This window comes from Misgurnus anguillicaudatus, chromosome 23 (assembly GCF_027580225.2).
Source record: "Misgurnus anguillicaudatus chromosome 23, ASM2758022v2, whole genome shotgun sequence".
Taxonomy (NCBI): domain Eukaryota; kingdom Metazoa; phylum Chordata; class Actinopteri; order Cypriniformes; family Cobitidae; genus Misgurnus; species Misgurnus anguillicaudatus.
Window position 1 is genome coordinate 27,716,259 of NC_073359.2, and position 24,050 is coordinate 27,740,308.

Here is a 24,050-nt window from a genome sequence, read left to right on the forward strand (position 1 = left end):
GGCCTCAAGATTAGTCTGACCAAATATTATGTTTATTTAGTTAAACCTCTAAGAGCAATAAATAACAACATACAACATGATATTACCTGCTGCCTCTAGGTGGTGCTATAACTATACCTGAAAATTGCCATGATGATGTGTTCAGGCCGGGACCCTTATCAACCATGTAAAGTCGGGGGTAGATTGGAAAATGTATACCTGAGTTACAACAGCTTCCTGTTTCATGGCGAAACATTACACTTTGCCAGACTGCCACGGACACGCCCTTCAACGAAAAGTCAAGATCTTTGCAATTTATCATCACAAAGGGCTTAAGATCAGTCTGAGCAAATATGATGATGATTTGATTAAATCAGTAAGAGCAGTAAATCATAGGGTAAAACAGTTCATTTCCTGCTGCCTCTAAGTGGCGCTATGACTGTAACTGAAAATTAGCATTGAAATGTGTTCATGCCAAGACCCTTATCAAACGTGTGAACCATGTTTCAGATAGACATTGCATGTCTGAGTTAGAACAACTTTCTGTTTCATGGCGAATACGCCGAAATTTGGCAGGCCGCCACGGACACCCTTCAACGAAAAGTCAAGATCTCCACAATTAACATCGCAAAGGCCTTTACATAAGACTGACCAAATGTGATGATGATCTGATAAGATCTCTAGGAGGAGTTGGTTAAATTATGAAGCCTGGAAATGCCAAAATTTGCACCGAAATCACAGTGAAAATTCAAAATGGCTGACTTCCAGTGGGTTTTAGAGCTTGGCTCCAAGAGACTTTTTTCTAGGTCTTGGGATGATAGATGATCCTACCAAATGTCTTATCTGTTTTTTTATAGCGGGGGGCTCTTGAAATTTGCAGGTGGCGCTATTGAGCCATTTCTACACGCCCACCTCTGACGCCTATACCACATGTACATTTTCGCCATTTCTGATGTGTGTGCAGTTTTCGAGCATGTTTAGACCTTCAAAAATTCCATTCTGGCCTGCTCCTCAGTGCTCGAGCCCTAATAATAGCAACTTGTACCTCTTTGATCTGTATATGTATATAGTAGTTACCAGGTTACACTTACGTTTGCGGGCTGTAAATTAAAGTTGCGCTTGTTACCCCCTTGTACTGTGTATTTACAAGGTAACTCTTACCTTTACGAGCCTTTCAAAACATCATTACAACATTTAAAATAAACAGCTGAAAAAGCAAAAAGGTTTATCTGTCGTTCTGAACTTCAAATTCGTGGTGGAAGAAAGTAGTTCCCCAACAAAGAGGCTTTTGAAATAACTCAGTTGTTGTTTTCTAGTTTTCTTTTTCAAACTTTTGTCGTCAAACTGTTGTATAAAAACAATATCGCTCTCGGAGTTGTGTATAGCTCAATATTATCACGGCTGTGATTGCCTCCGGCGCTTGCCGCACTGGCGTGTGATGATATCTGTAACGAGGAGTCACGAGACATAGGATCCATTTGCAGTTTTATTGATGACACAGAGATTAATACAAAGGGACAATCCAGGATCGTAAACAGGGACAGGCAGGGTCAAGGCAGGCAGATAACAATCAATAATGCAGGTACAGGCCGAGATCAGAGGCAGGCAGATAACAATCAATAATCCAAAATAGCAAACCAGATCACAACAGGTAAACACTCACGAGAATAATAACGCTCAGAAAAGACCACACTAGGCACATCAAGACTTCGCAAAGTTCATAGGCCCTGTCTCAAATGGCACACTCTGGAGTTGTGGTCCTCCTCAGAGTCCACACTTTGATGACATCATGTAGTGTAGACCTTAGGGACCCTTTATGCGAGTCCACGTGGGTGCACCAGAGTCGTATTTTGGGATACAGGCCCTGTACCAAATGGCGCACTTTATGTGGACTTTCGGTCTCGTGGCCTTTAATTGCGCGTGCCCGCTTAGTCTACAAGTCTGTAGGGGGTCCCATCTGTCATTTTTACGCTTTGAAGTGTGCTCATCAGCACCCCCTTTGCCCCTTGATGCGGTCTCCGGCGAAGCCCGCACTTCGCGCACTTTAACCAACCCAGAAGTCCTTGCAAAAGAGCAATCAGAGCAATCAGACCAATCCGACGACGGAAGTGAGAAGTTCACACTGACGGGCAACTTATCTTCCTATTTCCGGCGTGACGCTCAAGTCTGTCTCAAAACACGACTCCTGTGCACCCACGTGGACTTGCATCAAGGGTCCCTAAAGTGTGCACTCTTTGAGAGTGTGGACTCTGAGGAGGACTACAAATCCGGAGTGTGCCATTTGGGACAGGGCCAGACTCAAGCGTCACGTCGTAGAGAAGTTGCCCGTCAGTGTGAACTCCTTCCTTCTGTCGTTTGATTGATCTGATTGCTCTTTTGCAAGGACTTCTGGGATGGTAAAGTGGGCAAAGCCTGCTGCAGTGCGGGCTTCGCTGAAGACCGCATCAAGGGGGCAAAGGAGGCACAGATGAGCACACTTCGGAGGGTAAAAATGACAGATGGGACCCCCTACGACTCGTAGTCTAAGCGAGCATGCGCAATTTAAGGCCACAGGACCGAAAGTACACATAAGGTGCGCCATTTGGGACAGGGCCATAGTTCTGGAGGAACTTAAATAGCCAGTCTGATTGGCTGCAGGTGGCGGCGTGATCAGTCCCAGTACTCTGGTGAAGGCGCCCTCTGTCGACCGGGAGGACGCAAAGAGGCGGGTTCATTCATAACAATATCACACTCACCATCTACTGCCACTTAAATAATCTGTGGCAATAGATGGTGACCCTAAGTGCACTGGTCAAAACTTCCGTTAAACATAATAAAATCCCTTTTACTTTTAAAAACAATGTGCCTTTAAAGCCGGCTGTTGCGTTATATGTTCTTATTAGTGGCGAAAACATTTATAGTACACTCTAAAAAAAAATCCTTAAAAAAACGGACAAAGTGCTGTGTAAATATGAAGGAATTTTCCGTATTTATGTTTTACAGGCGTTTATCTGTTTTTTTTAATAACATGTTGCATTATGGGTGCAATAACCCCTGCTGCAATCTTTCAATTTTTGCTCTCTATAACCATCTCTGTTTGAAACCTAAAATTACAACTTGCTTGCAGAGTTCTTTTCTAACATGGATGATGTTTAACTTCTAAACAAATGCTGTCAGAACAAGATACAAGTGTTCAACTATTCCAACATTGACACATGTAATTTAGTAGACAAATCTTCTTTCTGACGTGACGTGTAAGTCAAATGGATATTTACCACAACATTTATCACATTAAATCTACAGTTTGTGTTTGTTTTAGACTCATTTGAAGTCACCACTATGATGATTAGTGTTCCCTTTAGTTAGGCTTTTCTCCCTTGAACCTCACAGAACTGACTCTGCTCTTTTAGCATTGCAACAGCGTTTTTGCTTGTAGCAATTGCAACTTGTTTGTTGTTTGAGGAAGCAGAATTGTGTATGTTCTCATCTAAGCTTGATTGTTGTTATGTTATGCTGCCTAACATTTAAACATGAAATGATAAAATAAGAATAAAGAACTGAAGTGTATAAGAGTGAAACTCTATGCTGATCTAAAAACACACTGTATTAAATAAGATGGCTGAAAATTTGTCGGCTGTGGTTTTTGCCTCAGAGACATCAACACTTTGGATACAAATCTCAACAATGGTGAGAGTAAATGTTAAAGGGGACATATTATGAGATTTTTTTAAAGATGTAAACTAAGTCTAAAATAGGTCTGAGCAAAAGTGTGCCGTTTTGGGTGTGTCATTTAAAATGCAAATGAGCAGATGAAGTGCAACCACTGATCACAATGATGGTGGTTTGTTGCAATTGAAACTCTATTGTGCTGTCAAATATTTTATCTCTCTCTTTCTCTCCATACTAAATGGTTGTGCTGTGATTGGATAGTGCAGATAAAGGGGGCGGTATTACCTTATTCTGACATCACAATAAGGGCCAAATTACAATGACCTATTTTTTTACGTGCTTGCAGAAAATGGTTTACCAAAACTAAGTAAGTGGGTTGTTATGTTTAACTTTTTTTAGGTTGATAGAAGCACTGGGGACCCAATAATAGCAATTAAACATGGAAAAAGTCAAATTTTCATAATATGTCCCCTTTAAGAAAGAGTTTTCTACAATCCTGGTACCCAGCATGCATTGCGACATGAAGCTTTGTTGTTGATTGTCACCATTGTTGCGTTTCATAGTCAGATTGAAGTGTCCTTAAAGGTTACGGAAAATGTTCTGTAAATCTACGGACAGTGTTCTATAAATCTACAGAATGTTCAGTTTTTGAATAAACTGAAATTCTGTAAACATAACGGAAAAAGTGCCGGTAATTTTCTGCCAGGACATTATCCGTTTTTGTACGGATTATTTTTTTAGAGTGTAGTTATTGTGCACTTGTTTTGGGTGTTTGTGTCATGAATAAAAACACAATGTGCTTAAAAATAGGGTTTGAACAGTTTAAACTCTCCAAAGACAATAACACTAAATGACTTTGAATCACACTGAAACTTTGATCTGATGACACTGCAAAAACTATTGAGTTGTTTTTAACCCAGGCCTGGGTAACTATTGGACAGAACACATTTCTGGGTTAAAATTACCCAAATAATGGGTTGTTTTAACCCAACTGCTGGGTTGTTTCAACATAGTTGATTAACAATAACAGCAGTTGGGTAAAAACAACCCATTATTTGGGTCATTTTAACCCAGAAATGTGTTCTGTCTAATAGTTACCCAGCCCTGAAAAACAACTCAACATTTTTTATAGTGTAGATTTAGATTTATACTTACCATAAACAGAGACCCTGAATGTCTTGTATGACTTTCCTTTACTATTGATGATAGTTAGTTTATAAACTCCAGTCTGTCTGATACTGATGTTTGTGATGGTCAGAGATCCAGTATGAGTGTCCAGCTTCAGTTTGCCTTTGAGTATCCCGTTATTATCATCATATATTGGGTGACTTTGTTTATAGATTTCAGCAATGCGTGCATTTTTAGGTCCAAACCTCCAGAGTATCTGATCATCTTTCTGTATTTGAGTAAGATCAGTGTGTAGAGTAACAGAATCTCCCCCAGTCACTGATTTCATTTCATCTGCATTAACACCTGCAACATTTATACATGAAACTTTAAAGCAGTACAAGTTTAAGGTAGAAAAAAGTAGGCATTTTCAATATAGTTAAAAACTAACTATATTAGTACAGAGGAAGTGTCTGAAACCAGGAAATCAGAGACCAGTTATTGTCTGTTTTCACTTTGGTAAATTTTGTGATTTATAAATTAACTAAACTTTATTACAACTTTACACCATGTTAACATTAGTTTAAGTGTAGTGAATTAAACTAAAAATCTTACCCTGCATAGAGATGTACAACAAGATGAAACGCAGAGACATCTTGCAGATGGACTGGTTGTGGTTTAGTGGCTTCAGAGCGAGTTCAACGAATGAAAATGATTCCTAAAAAAATACTGAAGCGAAAGTCCACCAGATCATGTCTGCCTTTAATCGGTTCACTTTTCAAAAGCATCAATAAAATGCATTTATGTAGAATGGGTATAATTTTAAAGATATAGGCTAACTAAAACGGTTGTTGATGCATAGTGTTGTGTATTTTTATATCCGGTCTATTGTGGTCTGTGTGCATGAGAGAAGAATGCATCACCTGTGGTTAAAATTCTTTCATCTGCGTTCAGTCCACAACAGACACTTTGTCTATTAAAGAGCACCTATTGTCCGATTCACATTTTAAAATTTCCTTTGGTGTGTAAGTGTGTATTATTACAGGTTAAGGATATGCAAAGCTACATACGACAAAGTAAGCGATGACGCGAGTTATCGTTTCCAACGAAAATCTCTTTTTTTTACTACAACAAACACACGGATTGTAGGCAACAGTTTACTTCCTGGGCCGGTTGACGTTAAGAACAACAACATTATCATAATTCCTCCCGCTTCAGACTCACAGCCTGTAAATAAACTCCTGTTAGCATTGCATTGTGAGCAAATCTTTTAAGCATGGTAACGCTGGATTTCCACCGACTGCGGGACGGCTGCGGATCCGCTGCAGAACGGCGGCGGAGTCAATCGGTTTCCATTGTGTGTATTTCCACTGACTGCGTTCCGAATCCGTCACAGCTCCGGCCATCTGCAGCCCTCCGGAACAAATACGCAGAGCTTCTATTTTTGACAGATGCCGGACAGCTCCCCTGGGCGGAGCCATGAATATATCGCGTGAGCATACCTGAATTCTCAAGATCTTGTGTCATGATCTGGGCTGGTCCAGCAAAACGTCATAATTTAACGTCATAATGGGCGGAGACAGAACTAGATATCGCGCGATCATCACGTGAATTTGCGAGACCTCATGGGTCCTCGTCATTTCAGCACGCAGCCGCTCTGCAACCAATTTGGAACTGGTGGGTATTGGCGGAGGGCGGAGTGCGGAGCTGTAACGCAGCGGAGCCGATCTGCAGCCACTCCGCAGTTGGTGGAAATCCAGCGTAAGGAGCGTCACATTTCCGGCTGATATCAGAGGTATTCAGGTCAATGACAATGTACTGTACAGATTAGCTGGCCAATCAGCGACACAACAATTTTCAAATCATTGAGTTTTGTACAAAATCAAAGCGTTTGATGAAGGCAGGGATATCTGGAGCTACAAAAATGTACAGTATATGGAGGTTGAATATCAGGATACAGACACATACAGCTGTGTACTTAACAATACCATCACAAACCAAACTCAACATCTCAATATCAATGATCTCTGTCACACACAAAAAAACGCTGAGTTAAAAATTGAGCTCAAAAAGTTGAGCAACCAATACGTGAAACTGCAAAAAAAAATTTGTGTCACGGACACGTGAAAACGTGGTAACACGTCACTTAAACGCTCGAAACATTTCGAGCCGAACTCAAACACAGTCACACTCCCATCTCACCACATCTGCGCCACTCACCCGACCAACGGCGAGCCCGAACCGCCAGAAGCTGGCGGAAGGCTCAATATCTAGCACCAGTGCTGTGATTGGCTGAAACGCTCGGGGGACGGGGAGTGCCTTCCAGGCAGTGCTGCCTTGAAGGCTTCGTTGAGGGCTTAAAGGGGTCATATGATGAAAATGTTAGCATTGCCACTTTGTAGGTTTGAGCAAAAATGTGTCGTTTTGGGTGTGTTTTTTAAAATGCAAATGAGCGGATGAAGTGCAAACACTGATCACAATGATGGTGGTTTGTTGTAATTGAAACTCTATTGTGCTGTCAAGTCCAAAAATGTGTCGTTTTGGGTGTGTTTTTTAAAATGCAAATGAGCGGATAAAGTGCAAACACTGATCACAATGATGGTGGTTTGTTGTAATTCAAACTCAATTGTGCTGTCAAGTCCTTCTTTTCTCTCTCTTTCAGAGTTCAGATTAAGGAGGCGGTATTATTCTAATAAGATATCCTTATGACATCATAATGAAAGCCAAATTTCAATGACCTGTTTTTGCTCACACCTACAAAGTGGCAATGCCAACATCCTCATCACATGACCCCCTTAACACACCAACGAGTCAGGAGGTCACTTCCGGCTGAAAAACTGCTAATTAACAAATCCAGGTGATTGGAACAAAATACTGGGGAGGACTTTTACTCCTGGCGCATGGATTTGACACCTCTGGTCTTTGCCAAAGGAAATATGCTGACTGGGATGTAACTGTGTTTGTGAGAATTATGTTTGGTGACTAAAAGCATCCAAAATAGTATTTTCAATCGGATGCAAAAATACATTGTGCACACGCGCAGAACATTTGTGCTCAAGTTCACGTCTTATATTAAACTCTTATATCACAGGATTCTCGTCACAGAAAAATGCAATAGCAAGGCAGTGGCATCACGCGTTATGGGGTCACGCAATGTACATTAAACTTTTAAAGCATAGGCTACTTAAAGCAATACTATAGCGTTGTCTTTTGAAAAGTGTAACTTTCTCCAACTCTGCTTTGACTTTAATCCAGAGATAAAGCCTGAACTCGACCAGAGATGCTGTCCGCAGCGTGGCGTTGCAAAGTCCTCTACTTTTTTCGAGTTTAGATTTGAGCTACTGTTTAAACTGTTTCCACCAGTTGTTTTTTTTCTGCGGGTTAAAGATGAAAGGATTTTGTTCATTGGTTATTGGTGTTTGGGCTGTGAATAGTCATTGGGATGTTTTCGGGCTAGTTTTGAATGTCCATTTGGGATGGTTCTGACACGCGAATCTGGCAACCCTGACTGTGCATTCGCGCAGACGTTCTGTTCGGATTCTATAGAATGTACATGTAAAAGAACATTTTAATCAGATTGTAATGTTAAGGGTTCATGTAAACTGTATCGTCGTAACCTTCAATCGTATTAAATTCCGTCTGATTGACAAAATTTTGTGCATGTACAAGCCATTGTAGGCTATTTGCTGCAACTTCTCACATTTCCTTCTTCTCTTTGTCTGCTCATCTTCTGCTGGCTTTCTAAACGATCATTTTTTATCTTTTCATTTTCGGTCATTTTAATAAAAATCACATGCAGAATATCACATGGCGTCAACTATATTTTGAACAATGGATTTGTGTGTATTGAAGTTTATAAGAGATGTGCGACCCTTATAAAAATTACCCATGGTTTTACTACAGTTAAAACCAAAATAACATGGTTACTGTAGTAAAACCATGGTAACCACAAACTAACCATGGTTTTGACAAGCGAGACACTGCGTTGCCTTCTTTATTTGGTTTAGGAAATAACCTACACCGCTAGCCGACTACTTTCGTTTTTAGATGGCAGCGGTGTCTGCAAGTGCGTGTCACGTGACGGTCCGTAGATGCAAGGATAATTGTCTCGTCGGCTGTTTTAACATCAAGATAAACCGAAACTTCAAGAAAAAAACCACAGAGGAAATGACCTCAGTGTCCTCAATGGTAGCTACAGCCATGTGCATAACAACAACCCTACAACAACAACAATCTAATTTTTGATGGAGGTGGCGTTTACGCTACAAAAAAACTTTCTTACTTAGTACTGTTGTCTTGTTTCAGTACAAATATCTAAACATTCTTAAATCAAGATGCATTTTCTTGATGACCAAAATGACATGATAAAATAAGTCTATTTTTATACCAATACAATTATTATGTTAAAGTTATGTAAACAGTTATGTAAAACTGTAAAAATAATGTAAAAAGGGTAAATTTATTTCAAGTTTTTTTCTTACCCCAAACAAGACAAAACTACTAAGTAAGAAAGTAATGTTTTGATGTGTAGCAGCTTTTGCTTTCAAGCATCTCGTATAATTTAAATTCGTTTTTCACACCCTAAAAATGATGGGTTAAAAACAACCCTGTTTTGTTCATAATGTCTATTGTTGCACATAATAAAATAAATGAACACTAATGATTGCATAGATTAAACCTGCATAAAATCTTTTTTTATTGAAGAAGTGCATATTTCCAAAGTCCTAAACAAGATTGATCTAGTAAAAAACTTAAAAGAATAATCCATTTATTTTAAAAAATGTTTCTCCAAGAAGATCCTTCTGATGTTAGTGGAAAAGATGATGGGTAGTGTTTGATATATGGCAATTAACATTATCACAGCCTCAATATACTTTACTTAAAGGGGACATATTATGAGATTTTTTTTAAGATGTAAACTAAGTCTAAAATAGGTCTGAGCAAAAGTGTGCCGTTTTGGGTGTGTCATTTAAAATGCAAATGAGCGTATGAAGTGCAACCACTGATCACAATGATGGTGGTTTGTTGCAATTGAAACTCAATTGTGCTGTGAAATATTTTCTCTCTCTCTTTCTCTCCATACTAAATGGTTGTGCTGTGGTTGGATAGTGCAGATAAAGGGGGCGGTATTACCTTATTCTGACATCACAATAAGGGCCAAATTACAATGACCTATTTTTTCACATGCTTGCAGAAAATGGTTTACCAAAACTAAGTTATTGGGTTGATCTTTTTAACATTTTCTAGGTTGATAGAAGCACTGGGGACACAATTATAGCACTTAAACATGGAAAAAGTCAGATTTTCATAATATGTCCCCTTTAACTCCTCCACAGTGCTGCGGCGCCATCTTGTGCCGAGACATGGGACATGTATTTAGTGTGAGCCTCGAAGGGGGCTGTTTCACAGTTCCTCCCCAATGTGTTGGAAAGGTGCCTTTTAAAGTGTATGACAATCGCTAAAGAATGTTCAGTGAAAACAATAAATCACTCTGACCATGTCCGTAATAAACTTCTTTACTGTTTCCAAAAGTTGCATATGCATGTGGTTCTGCAAAAGCATAATATAACAGTATACACCCAATCAACATGTGAGATCACAGTGACGTCACACCATTCTCATACTTAGACAGACATTGGTCATTTGTGATCAACTCCCCCTAGTGGTGAACCATCAAATTTTCGAAACATTTTTAAACAGTTATGACGTAATGTAGCCTCGTTTGCTAAAATCACGTGACTTGGCCAGTGTGAAACACGCTCCATACCAATGATTCAAAACAAAAGATTCATAAAGCTTTTGAGGCTTCATGTGTTTCGAAATCGGCCATCATTGTGATCATAAAAACAAAAGTGAAAGTTACATAATGGCCAATGTGTGGTGACCCATATTGAAAAGTGACTTCTGCATTTAACCCATTCCAAGCCCAAATCTAGGCCGCACGACTTCCCCTGATGATAACATTAAAATTATCTTATAAAATAGTCACACATTACAGAGTAGCCTACATGACATGTCTGGTGTTGCCTTGCTCCAAAGAATGTAAATTAAAAAATAATCAAGAGTAATCCAGCTTAAGCAAACAGTTTAAGGAGTGATCTCCCTCCTTCATTGACACTGACTTCACCTCATCTGGATCTACACCAAACACATGTGAAGATTAACATTATGTATAATATAATACCAATCTGTTACACAAACTATAAACAAATAAGTCTTTATCAGTATCCAGCATCCGTACTACAAACCACTATGAAGAGGAGGTTGCAAATATTTGTACTGAAGCAGAAAACAGGGGCACACATTTCACAAGACTTTTTTTAAGATGTCAAATAAATCTTCGGTGCTCCCAGAGAACATATGTGAAGTTTTAGCTCAAAATATATAGATAATTTATTATAACATGATAAAATTGTCTCTTTGTAGGTGTGTGCAAAAATGCGCGGTTTTGGGTGTGTCCTTTAAAATGCAAATGAGCTGATCTCTGCACTAAACACCCATATAAAAAGTACTGGAAAAAGTGCAGTAAGTGTGAAACATATATATATATAAATATACACTAGCGATCTGCATGAGTAATTGCACCTAGATGCAAACAACAATGCAGGAAGTATGAATGAAAACTGACGCTATAGAGAGGCTATGTCGTAAGTCCTACGCAGAACTATGAAGGCAGCTTCACCCTAAATGAAGCCACACAGTTGACGGAAACCATAGGAAATACAAATACTATGGAAGTCAATGGAAACCGTCTGTGTACTTACCTTCATTTATCAAAATATTTTTTTTTCACAGATTAAACTCGTACAGGTTTGTAACTGCATTTTGATGACTAAATATTGGCAGCATTTTGGGGTGAACCATTCCTTTAAGCCTTGAGTAAGAACAGATTTTACATCATTAAGTGAATGACGGTGATGTCTGCGTCTTCTCTTCATCTCTTCTGATGGATCTGAAGTGATCCACTAGTATTGCAACAGTAGCCACACCCACCAGGGCAGAGATGACCAATCGAGTGACAGCATCAGTAAAACCACAGCACTGGAGAGGGTCTGGGAAAAATAAATAAAATAAATAAAAGGTCAAACAGAAATGCATTACAGATACACCTAGACACAGCCCCAAGATAATAAAATTTACATGAACAAACAAAAAAATATAGTCAAAGTGTCAAAAATGAATAAATGAATTTGAGGTCACTGATAAGCTTCAATAATATTGTTAACATACCTGAACACTGACAGACATCTTTGATGTTGAGATATTGAGTTTGGTTTTTAAATTTGGGATTGTTGAGTACACAGCTGTATGTGTTGTTATCCTGATATTCAACCTCCAGAGGTAGAGAGAGTCTGATGTTGAGATCAGACACACTGATGCTGGATAATAAACTGTTTCCTTTGTACCAGGACAGACTCACATCTATCATATTCACTGATGAACACAACAAAGAACAATTTGAGCTTGATGATGCTGATGATGAGCATTGTGATGGGTCTCTGGTGATGACAGGAAAGGGTGGACGATCTGGAACATAAAATAGGCAAGAAACAAAAAAGTTCACAACTATCAAAGCCTCTGGGCAGCATTTACAGTCTTACAAGACCAAGTCCTGTCTTTCCAGGTTACTACACTGTTTTACGCAGGGACAAAGGTTAGCAAGTAAAAACTTTGCAACACTATACAGAGCCCACAAAGCATCACTGTGCGTTCACACCAGACACAGAAGCAGGGCCGGTGTCAAGGGGGGGGGGGGGCATTTGCGGGCCGTGCCCCCCCAAACAGGTTTTTCTGCCCCCTACACAGTTTTTTATTAATTTAATATATATCAAGAATAATTTAAATAAATTAAACATTGAATGTTTCATGACTTTTAATGTCATCAAATGAGGAAAATATAGTTGATATATGGTTTCTTTAATTAAAATAGACCAGTTTCTCTGATTGGTTACATTGCAGCGTCTCATGCTTCTTTACGTCTTTAGCATATTTGTGACTTGACACTAGCAACGTGTTTTTTCGCGGCATTTTATGGATCGTGTAAAATATGAATATTAAGTTAGAACATTTAGAACGAACCAGCACTGCCTGCTCCATCTCCCTTTATGCAAACATCGATTCGCTCAAACTCGGAGATTAGAGGTTGAGGTGGAATTTTCAAATCTACAGGACACTGTTTTAAGGAAATTTAATGTTCGTGCACGTCGGCTTCAGCTTTTTTAAAGGTAAATTAGCATTGTATTAATTTACGTAAGCTTAAATGTGAAGTGTGGTATAGATCGTTTTGTAGCAGCATTACGATGTGATTATGGTAAAGCGGCTTTTAGGACGCGGTGTGCGCTGCGCTATGAAACCCAATCATTTCAATGGCTTGCGCTGCGAGGGCAGTTTGTTGTTGCGTCGATCGGTCAAAGTTCAAAATAGTTTTACTTTTGCGCATAGTTTGTGATCTTCTGCACTTTATACGGGAAATGAGCTGACAGTCTGTACCAGTTGTATGAGTGTGTGCTTACACTTTATTTGTTGTTTTAATGCCTTGTTTTTGCAAGTTATTGTTGCTAATTGTGTGCCCCCCCCACCCCCCCCCCCCCCCCGTTGGAAGCCACGTGCCCTCCTGTTAGTTATGGTCTGGCGCCGGCTCTGCACAGAAGAGACGGCATACATGAGTGATTTACCTGTTAAGTCAATGTAAAGACGCGACTAGGCATCAATCGCCGCTAATGGCCGCAGGCAGATATTCGCATCGTGTTAACCAATCAGGAGCTTGCTCTAGTAGTGACGTGATTACAGGAAACGAACGGAAACAGAAGAAGCCCCTCCCATGATGCAAATTTTTGCGTAAGTCTCTAAGGACTAGAATTTCACGCACCGCTTTCACGCTCGAATGAAGCGGGTAAACTCACAATGTTAATGCGTCCAGCTACGCGCGAATAGCGCGTTTTTGCTGCCTCTTCCGCGTCTGGTGTGAATGCACGGTTAAGGGCTCGTTATAGTTGTGCGTAGGTCTTTGACGGGGTCGGTTTTTTATTTATACTTTTGTGTCAGCTTCCGTGTCGACGTGCAAACACATGCACAGACCGCTGGTAGGCAGTATCCACGCATGTAACCACAGTAGCAGTGTGACCATCAAAGAAGAAGCAGCTTGGCAGGTTAACCGACAAACGAAGAAGAAACAGCAACTTGTTGTGTATGATTTGAGAAGACTTGCATTGATGGAAGTAAATAAACAGTGACTTTTGTTGCAGTTTGAGTTAAATCACTCCTCAACTTGGCCCATTTTTTTTTCATTGCAGACAATAGCACATAACTGGCCCAGACTTGGGCCAGAACAGGCCCTACAAACAAGCCTACGATGGCCCTTGCAGCCCTTACTTAGCCCCCAGGAAGCCCTCATGCAGCAAAATCCCCAGAGTTAAATAAACACTGCTGGATGTATATTTTGTCCCAATCTTACAGAGTGTTAAAAAGTAACACTGAAGCAGAACTAAAAGCGTTGTTATCCTCTCTCTCACCATCTCTGCCTGAAACCTAAAATTGCATTTTACATCTTACTTGTAGAGTCATTTTCTTTATTTAGGTTTAGATTTTGTTCCATTTAAAGTCACCCTTATTGTGATTAGTGTTTGTTTTAGTTGAACTTGACTCTTGACTCTTCCCTTATTTAGTTTTTTGACTGCTTTAACTCTGTGCTTTAAGACATGTTGTTTACAGCAGGGAAAAGACAATAGAGCAATTCTTTGATGGTGGTTAGCACTGTTAATGAAGTCTAAACATCATCAACTAGAAAACGTATGTATTGATTTAATGTTTGAACACTTATCAGAAGCATCTTTCTCTAACAATAAAGTGATGCTACAGTATGAGATTCAGCTCTCTCATAGCAGTGTGTTATTCTGAAGTGTTTATTTAACTCTGGGGATTTTGCTGGACCTCCTGGGGGCAAAGTGAGGGCTGCCTATGCAAGGGCCATCGTAGGCTTGTTTGTAGGGCCTGTTCTGGCCCAGGTCTGGGCCAGTTATGGGCTATTGTCTGTAATCCAGAACTGGGCCATTGTAGGGCCGTCATTCTTCGTTGTATGTGGGCCGAGGAAAACTGGTTGTGTGGGCCAGAGCTGGGCCTGAACAACATTGCTATGTGGGAATGACTACACTTTCAGGCGTGATTTCAAACGCGAATGACGAGAGTAAACTCAAAATGTTCAAGTGTCCAACTACGCGCAAATAGCTCATTTTTGCCGCCTCTTCCGCATCTGGTGTGAACGCACAGTAACAAACTAAAGATTTTAATCCTTCAATAAAATGTTGTTGTAAAAACCTTATCTCGAGTTATACACAAACAAATTACACTGTCCTGGTGTAAAGAATAATTGACGACAGGCCGCTCAATTATTCAAATATAATGCACAACCAGGAGGCAATGCAGCATGAAATGTGAAATCTTGACCTAATAATAGTCCGATTATTTACTCACCATAGACAGAGACTCTGAATGTCTTGTATGAGGTCCCTTTACTATGGATAATGGTTACTTTATATTCTCCAGTATGTGCGATTCTGGCGTTTGTGATGGTCAGAGATCCAGTCTGATTGTCCATCTTTAGTCTGCCTTTGAAACTTTCAATATCATCATACTTTGATTTCTGTAGATAGATTTCAGCAATGCGAGCATCTTTAGGTCCAAACCTCCAGAGTATCTGGTCGTAGTTCTTCTGTATTTCATTAATATCAGTGTGTAGAGTAACCGAATCTCCCACCATCACCAACTTCACTTCTGTATTAACACCTGAAACATTCAATTCAGTTTCAGTCATTGTTTTCACTTCACTTGTGTTACGGTTATCATAGCTTTACTCAATGTTAAAATGTAACAAATGAAGAGCTCAGATGCAAAACACCATAAGTGTCTGACATGTTATTTTGTAAAATTAGCTTTTTTATCAGATTCTGGTATTTCAGAATGAACCGATACTGGAATTAAACATATTTGAAGGTACTTGATGAACGTATAACACATCATGTACATGCAGAGAGCATGCTGTTCATATCATCATCTTATTTTTGATGGTCTTTGCATCTGAGCTCCTTAAATATAATCAAAGATCGACTTCAAATCTTACCCTGTATACAGATGTACAACAAGACGAAACGACACAAAGACATCTTTGACCAACTGTTTGAGATGTGGTTCTTCTGGATGTTGATGGTGGTCAGCAGACCAACTTAAAAGGTGCGTTCACACCCTCACAGCTGTGGTTTAGTGGCTTCAGAAGAGCAAATTCAACCAATGATTGTGAGAGACACATATAGTAAATGAATGTGTTATATAAAGGTTTTATTACAACGATCTATAAAAACGACTCAGAAAACAACCTCATCACTTTCCACTTGGTGTGGATGGTATAATAACACCTGCTAAATATGTTGCTAGTCACTTCGTCTGCTGCATGCTGTTTTTCCCATCATCTCTGTATCTGCCTCGTGGTTGATTTGAAGTATTCCTCACAACGGAGTTGATATTTGAGTACAGAGTTAGTCATTTTCTTATGGAGAGAAATCTGGTGAAACTGGACCTTGTAAGATCTGCAAGCTATATCTAGTTGGATCTATTAGCTTTAATATCACTTTTCAAAAGCATAGATACAAATTCTGCTGGTTAATTCTCCTTTTCTACAAATGTGAAGTTTCCTTTATTGCCGCATTTATTCGAATCATGTAGCATGGGTATGTTTAAATATATACTGCTGATCTTTAACGTGTATTTTTGAAACCTGTGAAAGTGAATCATCTACCGCTGTGGGTTCTCATCCGCATTTAGTCTACTTTCTCCATTATACATTTTACAAAGAGGTTTTCTTTTTAATCTTTCTCAACCCCTGCTATTATTTTCTGTTATGTTACTCTGTAAAAAAACATTAACTTTTTGATCTGATCTTATGCTAGCAAGGGGACAAATATCTATTTTCCTACACATTACTTATGTCTATGTGCGTGTGATGCTCAACGCATGAGCCCTGGCGTCCACAACTTTTTTAAGTTTTGCTCTAAACTCACAAATTACTCATAAAAGACCCTCACTAACTTATAGACGGTTTCATCGGACGCCGACTGGTCCGAATTTTACTTCCGGTTTCAGTTTTTAATGGTCCGATCTCTTGAACAAATGCCTCGTCAAAAATAACAAATGTTTTGGTTTCCTAGGTAATCTATGTGTTGTTTATTTTGCTTGTTATATAAATAAACTATGTTTAAAGTACTTTGTTGTTATTTATTCTTAGCAGAGTTAACCAGAAGATACAAGTTGACCACAAAAGCTGCTTGTTGTTACTGCTGAAATCGTCTATAGGGGCGGTTTCTCGGACAGGGCTTATCCTAGTCCCAGACTAAATTACATGTTTGAGCCATAGACTGTAAAAAAAGATGGACGTAGTGTCTGTAACATCGCCCATAGCTTTCTGAAGATTGTTTTTGAAGCCAATAGTAGGCGGTGCCTGCCGTCGCCACCTTGGCCGCGCGTCACCGCTCATCACTCACAGATATCCGAAAATGAGTAAAGAGGCCAGACTTGGGTGAAGCTGAGGTGGCTGGTTGCCGAAACCACACCCACCTAGCTCGACTCTAGTGACAGCAGGGGCTCTTCAACGTCACTCAAGTTGCCACGCCCCTAATTATACAGAACTTTAAAGTGGCAATAAGTAGGATTTACCCCCATCTAGTGGTGGAATTGTATTTCTGATTCAAACGAACAGTGCTCTCTAGCGCCTCCCCGTTCCAAATGCGTGTTGCAACTACGGTAGCCGTTCAATGTAAGTAAAGAGCAGAAATTCTAAGCTTACAAAGAAAAGTCAGATCACTGGCAGAGTTCATTTGACACCAACGAGGACATATTTATGAATAAAGACATTGATTTTGATTAATAAAACACTTAAAATCCTACTTATTGCCCCTTTAAAGAGCCCAGGTGCGATCCTGCGATTATGCCACGATTGTTCTCGCCATGATTATTATGAGAAACAAGGTCAAAACAAACCATAAACAAGAGTATGTCATTTTAGATTTGAGAAGTCCAGCTGTACTATATATCTGTGCAAGCAAGGCCATGAGAACCAAGCAGAATACGTCATTTTAGATATGAGGAAGGATTCAGCTGCACTTTTGCTACATCAAACAAATAAATTAATTGTGGCAGACCGAGACCAATGAGAAAAGTGTACGTCATCTCTTATAAGAAGTGTTTGGACTTCTGTATAAAAATGGGAGTCAGATGTTGGGAGGGCAGATGATCTTTGAGCACCTTTTTGAGGGTTGTTGATTATCTCACTTTGTTGGCTCGAGCGAATAAAGTAATTTTTGTTTGGCACCTGGAACCTTTGTCTCCTGGGTATTTTTCTAATGAAGATTCAAGCTAAGGCTTTTTGCCACTACAACATACTGCTAATAATCATGCAAACATTTATATTGCTCTTTTTTCTCCTCCTCTGTCCCTTTCTTCTTTCTCTTTTCGGCACAAGAGGAACCCCATCCGTGTACTATAGTAGAGTGTCCTACTAAAAAAAAAACAATAGACACCATCACAGAAATTCTATTGGTTTTATTGGGAATTTTATTGGTTCTAATGGAATATGGCCCAAAACACACTACAGTGTATTAGTCGTTGATGGTCTCTAATGGTATGTATTGATTCTATGTATTGGTTCTAATGAAATATGGCCCAAAACACAGTGTAGTGGTTTTAATGGTACAAGCTAATAGTTCCTATGGTATTTTAATGGAAACCATTAGACTGTAGTAAATACTAGTGTAGGGGCTAAGTCTTTACTTACAGCCCGCGGTGATTGCTAGACTGGGCACTTTGTTGATGCGCATTTGTTGTCCATACATACGAAAAGAAGTTCACTGCTTATTCACGGTTGATACTTTATTCTCATCATATTGTTCCAATAATCCATAAAAGTTCACATACACCTTTTAATAATGTCCAAACTAGGGCTGCACGATTTGGGAAATTTTTTCCCATTGCTGTTATTGATTCTAATATTGCGATGTGCAGTTGCGATTATACTAGATGGTATCATGAGTCAACTTGATGGGTTTTAAGGAAAATCTATTCGTATTGCCACGTGATGTAGCAACTGCTCAGTGTCAGTAATCCTAAATCCAAAATACCGCCATACAACAGACATAGAGTTTTTTTTAGCTACCAGATCACTGTCAACCTCCTCTGCATCCATCTTCGCTCTGGTATAAGTGACAACGCACACCACACACGTGCATGCCACACGTGCACTCCCTTTTTTGTTTTTCTTTCTTTTGTAAACAGCAAGGAAAATCATCAAACGGTTATCAGAAAGTTTGTGTTAACAAGTCCACACATTTATTTATTTAATATAATTGCAACATTTTGCTGTCATATAATTGCACAGGCTGACATCGCGATTGCGATTGCGATGCGATTAATTGATCAGCACTAGTCCAATCACACAATAGGTGCCGAGGTTACCCAATGTAACACACTTTCAGTAATATATCAAAAGCGGTCAAAAAGCTATGTGTGCTCCCCCTCCGTCAAGCAACACGTGGTACCCACATGAACGTTCCTACCTATGTTGTGTGAACCCAGTTAGGTTAGAGCGACACCTATTGTCCCAATTAAAAGCAAACAATAAAACATAAAACCAGATGGCTCCCACAGCTAGTGTTATATTTAGGATGACCAGTAGAGGGCGTTATCGTATTAAACATGTTACCTATCCTCTACGTAAACTTGCAACAATCATCCATATAAGCTGAGTTACTTGAATTAAAATGAGATCAGATTTGTGAAAGGATAGGAGTATTTAAAAATATTATTAAATATAATAAATAAAGTGTATATTTTACGCTTGGAACTTACAATACAACCAGACCAACTAAAGTATTCAATATAAGATAAAACAGTCCATAAGAAACTCAGTCCCATTGTTTTAAAATGTCTATTGGTGTATAAATCCACAATGGTGAAACTTCAAAGTCCTTCAAACGTATCTGGAAAACGGGGCACCCACAAGGGGTAAACTCTGGCCACCCCCTATGAGTTCACCTCATTTTTGAAAGGGCAAGGGCCATAAATCATAATTATTGTGCGTATCTGGTTCTCACAATGCACGGTTCTTGCGAGAGTCAGATCATACACTTATTTTAATTCATCTCTGCTAGATCTTGAATTACGCCAAGTCAGCAAAGAGCTTATAAAAGTCAAGGCTTTTATTATTTAGGTCAGCAGATGGCAAATAAACTGTTATGAATGGGATTCCTAAGTGGTGATGATTTGGCAAATATCCCAGAAATGGACACGCCAAGTTTTTTAAAGCGTCCATAACACAAGCTATTTCTGCGCATCTGATATTAATCTGGAGTACCCATAGAGTAGTATCACATTCTTCATTTCCCCGAAGAGTCTTTAGTTTTTTCAGATTTAGATCGTCTCTAGCGATTCTTTCAGATAATGTACGAAGAAATCCGAAAGGAGGAGTTACGAACGGGGGGTTTCGCTGCTACCCCAGATAAACAAACTATCCATTGTTTCCATAATGCTGGCTTTCTTCTCCTTACATCCCAAAATACACTTCTTGTTTCATGCCAATGTTGGGTCTTGATATAAAACAAAACTGTCGCGTGAAGTAATGCCTGTGACCTAGCGTCCTGTTCTCGCTCTCCCGCTGATTGACGTGTGGCCGTGTTACCCCTGACGTCAGCTGGACCTTTGGAAAACAATTTTCCGAAACTTGTACAAACCCTGGCAAAGTGCATTCGGCACAGTGACACGTCCAACTGCTTTTTTGACACTTTGTACTTTAGCATGAGGAAACCAACTCTAAAACTGTGGTAATAAGTCAGAATGCATGAAATACCACTGAAGTGGCTTTTGATAAATAATTCAAGATCATTTAATGATATTGTGAAAGACAAGCATGCAGCAGTTTCTCACGGGTCAACTTTGGCCACCTCTGCCAGCAATCATGCATCATCACCAACCCCCTCACTCTCATTCCTAGAGGCATTTTTACTGAATGTATTTCCCGACAAAGGAAATCCCCTAAAAACAGCTATTTGCCATTAACTATTTTCATCTGTAACATATGTGGCACTGAAGGACATTGAGCTTCACTGCAGAACTTAGCATCTGAACAAATCAAACCATTCAGAGAGCTAAACATAACTGATCAAAAACAACAAGGGAAATAAAATGTATTTTTCTACTAGCAGTATGAGCAGTGCAGATGAGTTTGTTGTTGTTTTCTTAAAAGAAGATGTGGTATTGAATGCTCTCGTGCTATAAGATGGTATACAGAATGATATAAAAATACTGTATTATCATCATAAACATAAGTTTAGATGTAAGAATGTTTTTATATTTGTGTTGCATGTTTAACTATAAAATGGCCTGACTTTTATGGCTGCAGTGTTTCTGGCACCTTGTAAGCCATAATAAGTTACATACACTGTTAAAATACACTGTTTCTTTAAAATTTACAGTACTGCAAGCTGTTTGCCAGTAACTTGCTGTAGATTTAAATGTTATGTTATTGAAATGAACATTAAACATTAACAAGTCTTTGTCTTTACAGAAATACTCATCAACCTTTTTCTGTTTCTTTTTCTTCTTCAGATTTTGGTCACCAGAATGTTATTTTAGTTTTATTGCCGGTGACGCACCTACATCTATTTACCCAGCTAGAAATTAAAAGTTCTAAGAACGTTCTTTGAAAGTTCCCAATGTTCCCAAAAACATTCTGCCAACGTTAAAAGTGACTAGTTTTTTTTAAGTTCTAATGCAGGGTTTACACCAAACGCGTTTTGGGCGTCAAAATCGCGTCTACTGCGCCTAGTTTGCCGCTTGAACACTTTGAATGCATTCGCGCGTGTAGAGCGGAGTAGACGCGCGGAAAAAGCAAGCATTTGACGCGCTTCCGAGGCAAAATCCGCTACTTGTGGGAGGGGCAACTGCTGTGCTAGTGTCTGTTTGCAAGATGACTGATGTTGATTGTGCATTTATCAAGAGAGTTACCAGTTTGTATTGGGTAACCTTACTATAGGGGGTAAATAAACGGCACGGGTCGAATAAACGTCACTTGACTCAAAAGTGAAGTGTGTATTACAACGTACCAGGTTGCCAAAAGTCCTTACTGACACTCTTCCAAGCGAGGTCCTTTTCATTCCTGTCTCCTAATAGAAATAACAACTTGTGTCATATAGCTCCGAGTGACTGCTTGAGTGAGTGACTCCGGCCGGGGCTGCCACCACAGCAGCAGGCAGGCTCCTGATTGGTTAAAGCGGCGTGAAATTCCGCCAAAGTTCAAATTTTTCAACTCGGGCGTCAGCCGCAAATACGCGTGAACCGCAAAATGCACAATAGCACCATTCGCGCATACCGCGCACAACGCTCAAATGAGGCGGAAACGCGTCTCACGCTCCGCGCCGAACGCCTCTTCCACGCCGCAGGACCTCCTGACGCGCGTCAACGCGTCTGCACATTGACTTAACAATGAAATCACTCGCGCTTCACGCCTCTACCGCGGTTGGTGTAAACGCACCATAAGAACGTGTCTGTGTTAGAGGAACGTTAGAGGAATGTTACATTTTACCATTTTTAAACGTTATGACAATGTCATGTTTTAATGTTCACACAATGTTTAAAGGGGACATATTATGAAAATCTGACTTTTTCCATGTTTAAGTGCTATAATTGTGTCCCCAGTGCTTCTATAAACCTAGAAAATGTTAAAAAGATCAACTTAATAACTTAGTTTTGGTAAACCATTTTCTGCAAGCATGTGAAAAAATAGGTCATTGTAATTTGGCCCTTATTGTGATGTCAGAATAAGGTAATACCGCCCCCTTTATCTGCACTATCCAATCACAGCACAACCATTTAGTATGGAGAGAAAGAGAGAGATAAAATATTTGACAGCACAATTGAGTTTCAATTGCAACAAACCACCATCATTGTGATCAGTGGTTGCACTTCATCCGCTCATTTGCATTTTAAATAACACACCCAAAACGGCACACTTTTGCTCAGACCTATTTTAGACTTAGTTTACATCTTAAAAAAAACTCATAATATGTCCCCTTTAAAACAACAGCTGTTTATTATATTGACTTGTTTGATTGTTATGTAAATGATAGAGAAACATTGCATTTTATTATTTTATAAAACATTATTTCTGAATGTTCAGTAAATGTGTTGCTGTGGAGGACTCAGTTCACTTATTGGGTTTAGATGTTGATGTTTTGTTTAGTTTGGGGTCACCCTTGTTGTGATTGGTGTTTGTTTTGGTTGGTCTCTTGACACTTGACTTTTGGTTGCTAATTTTTTCCCTGGTTGTGTTAACTTTGTGTTAATGCACCACATTTGTTATGAACATGCAAAGTTAATAGTGTAATTCTGTGATTGATGGTACATAATGGTAAAGATCATCACCTAATTCATTTACTAATCAAAAGTTTGTTTTCTGTCAAGAATGTAGGTGGGATCCAGTGCTTTCACAGCGGTTTGTCATTGGGGAGTTTTGGAAACTTTGGACAAGGGTATCCGCTGTGTGGTTGGGACGCACAGACATCAAGTATCAGAGTATGAATCTCAATCATGGTGACAACTGGCAAAGTGCAGTTCCCTCAACCCACACTAAACCCACAATATGGCCCTGTCCTAAATGGCGCACTTCATATGGACTTTCGGTCTCATTGCCTTAAATTGCACGTGCTCGCTTAGTCTACAAGCCCGTAGGGTGTCCCATTTGTCATTTTAAAGGGGTCACATGATGAAAATGTTAGCATTGCCACCCTGCAGGCCCGAGCAAAAATGTGTCGTTTTGGGTGTGTTTTTTAAAATGCAAATTAGCGGATAAAGTGCAAACACTGATCACAATGATGGTGGTTTATTGTAATTGAAACTCTATTGTGCTGTCAAGTCCAAAAATGTGTCGTTTTGGGTGTGTTTTTTAAAATGCAAATGAGCGGATAAAGTGCAAACACTGATCACAATGATGGTGGTTTGTTGTAATTCAAACTCAATTGTGCTGTCAAGTCCTTCTTTTCTCTCTCTATCAGAGTTCAGATTAAGGAGGCGGTATTATTCTAATAAGATATCCTTATGACATCATAATGAAAGCCAAATTTCAATGACCTGTTTTTGCTCACACCTACAAAGTGGCAATGCCAACACTTCCATCATATGACCCCTTTAACACTCAGAGGTGTTCTCACCAGTGCCCCCTTTGCACCCTTAAAGGGGTCATATGATGAAAATGTTAGCATTGCCACTTTGTAGGTTTGAGC

At 39.5% G+C, this 24,050-nt stretch overlaps 2 protein-coding genes across 2 annotated transcripts in view; one reads left to right on the plus strand and one right to left on the minus strand.

Moving 5' to 3' along the window:
- LOC141359269 (uncharacterized) overlaps positions 1-24,050 on the plus strand; it is a 368,361-nt gene that overhangs the window by 196,860 nt on the left and 147,451 nt on the right. The gene's annotated exons all lie outside the window — the stretch shown is intronic.
- On the minus strand, positions 9,200-15,544 carry LOC141359619 (uncharacterized). The gene is made up of 3 exons (XM_073862354.1): positions 15,205-15,544; positions 11,965-12,261; positions 9,200-11,786 (listed from the first exon to the last, which is right to left on the minus strand). Exons 1-3 carry the CDS (start codon positions 15,542-15,544, stop codon positions 11,635-11,637), a joined length of 789 nt encoding a protein of 262 aa, XP_073718455.1. The 3' UTR covers positions 9,200-11,634.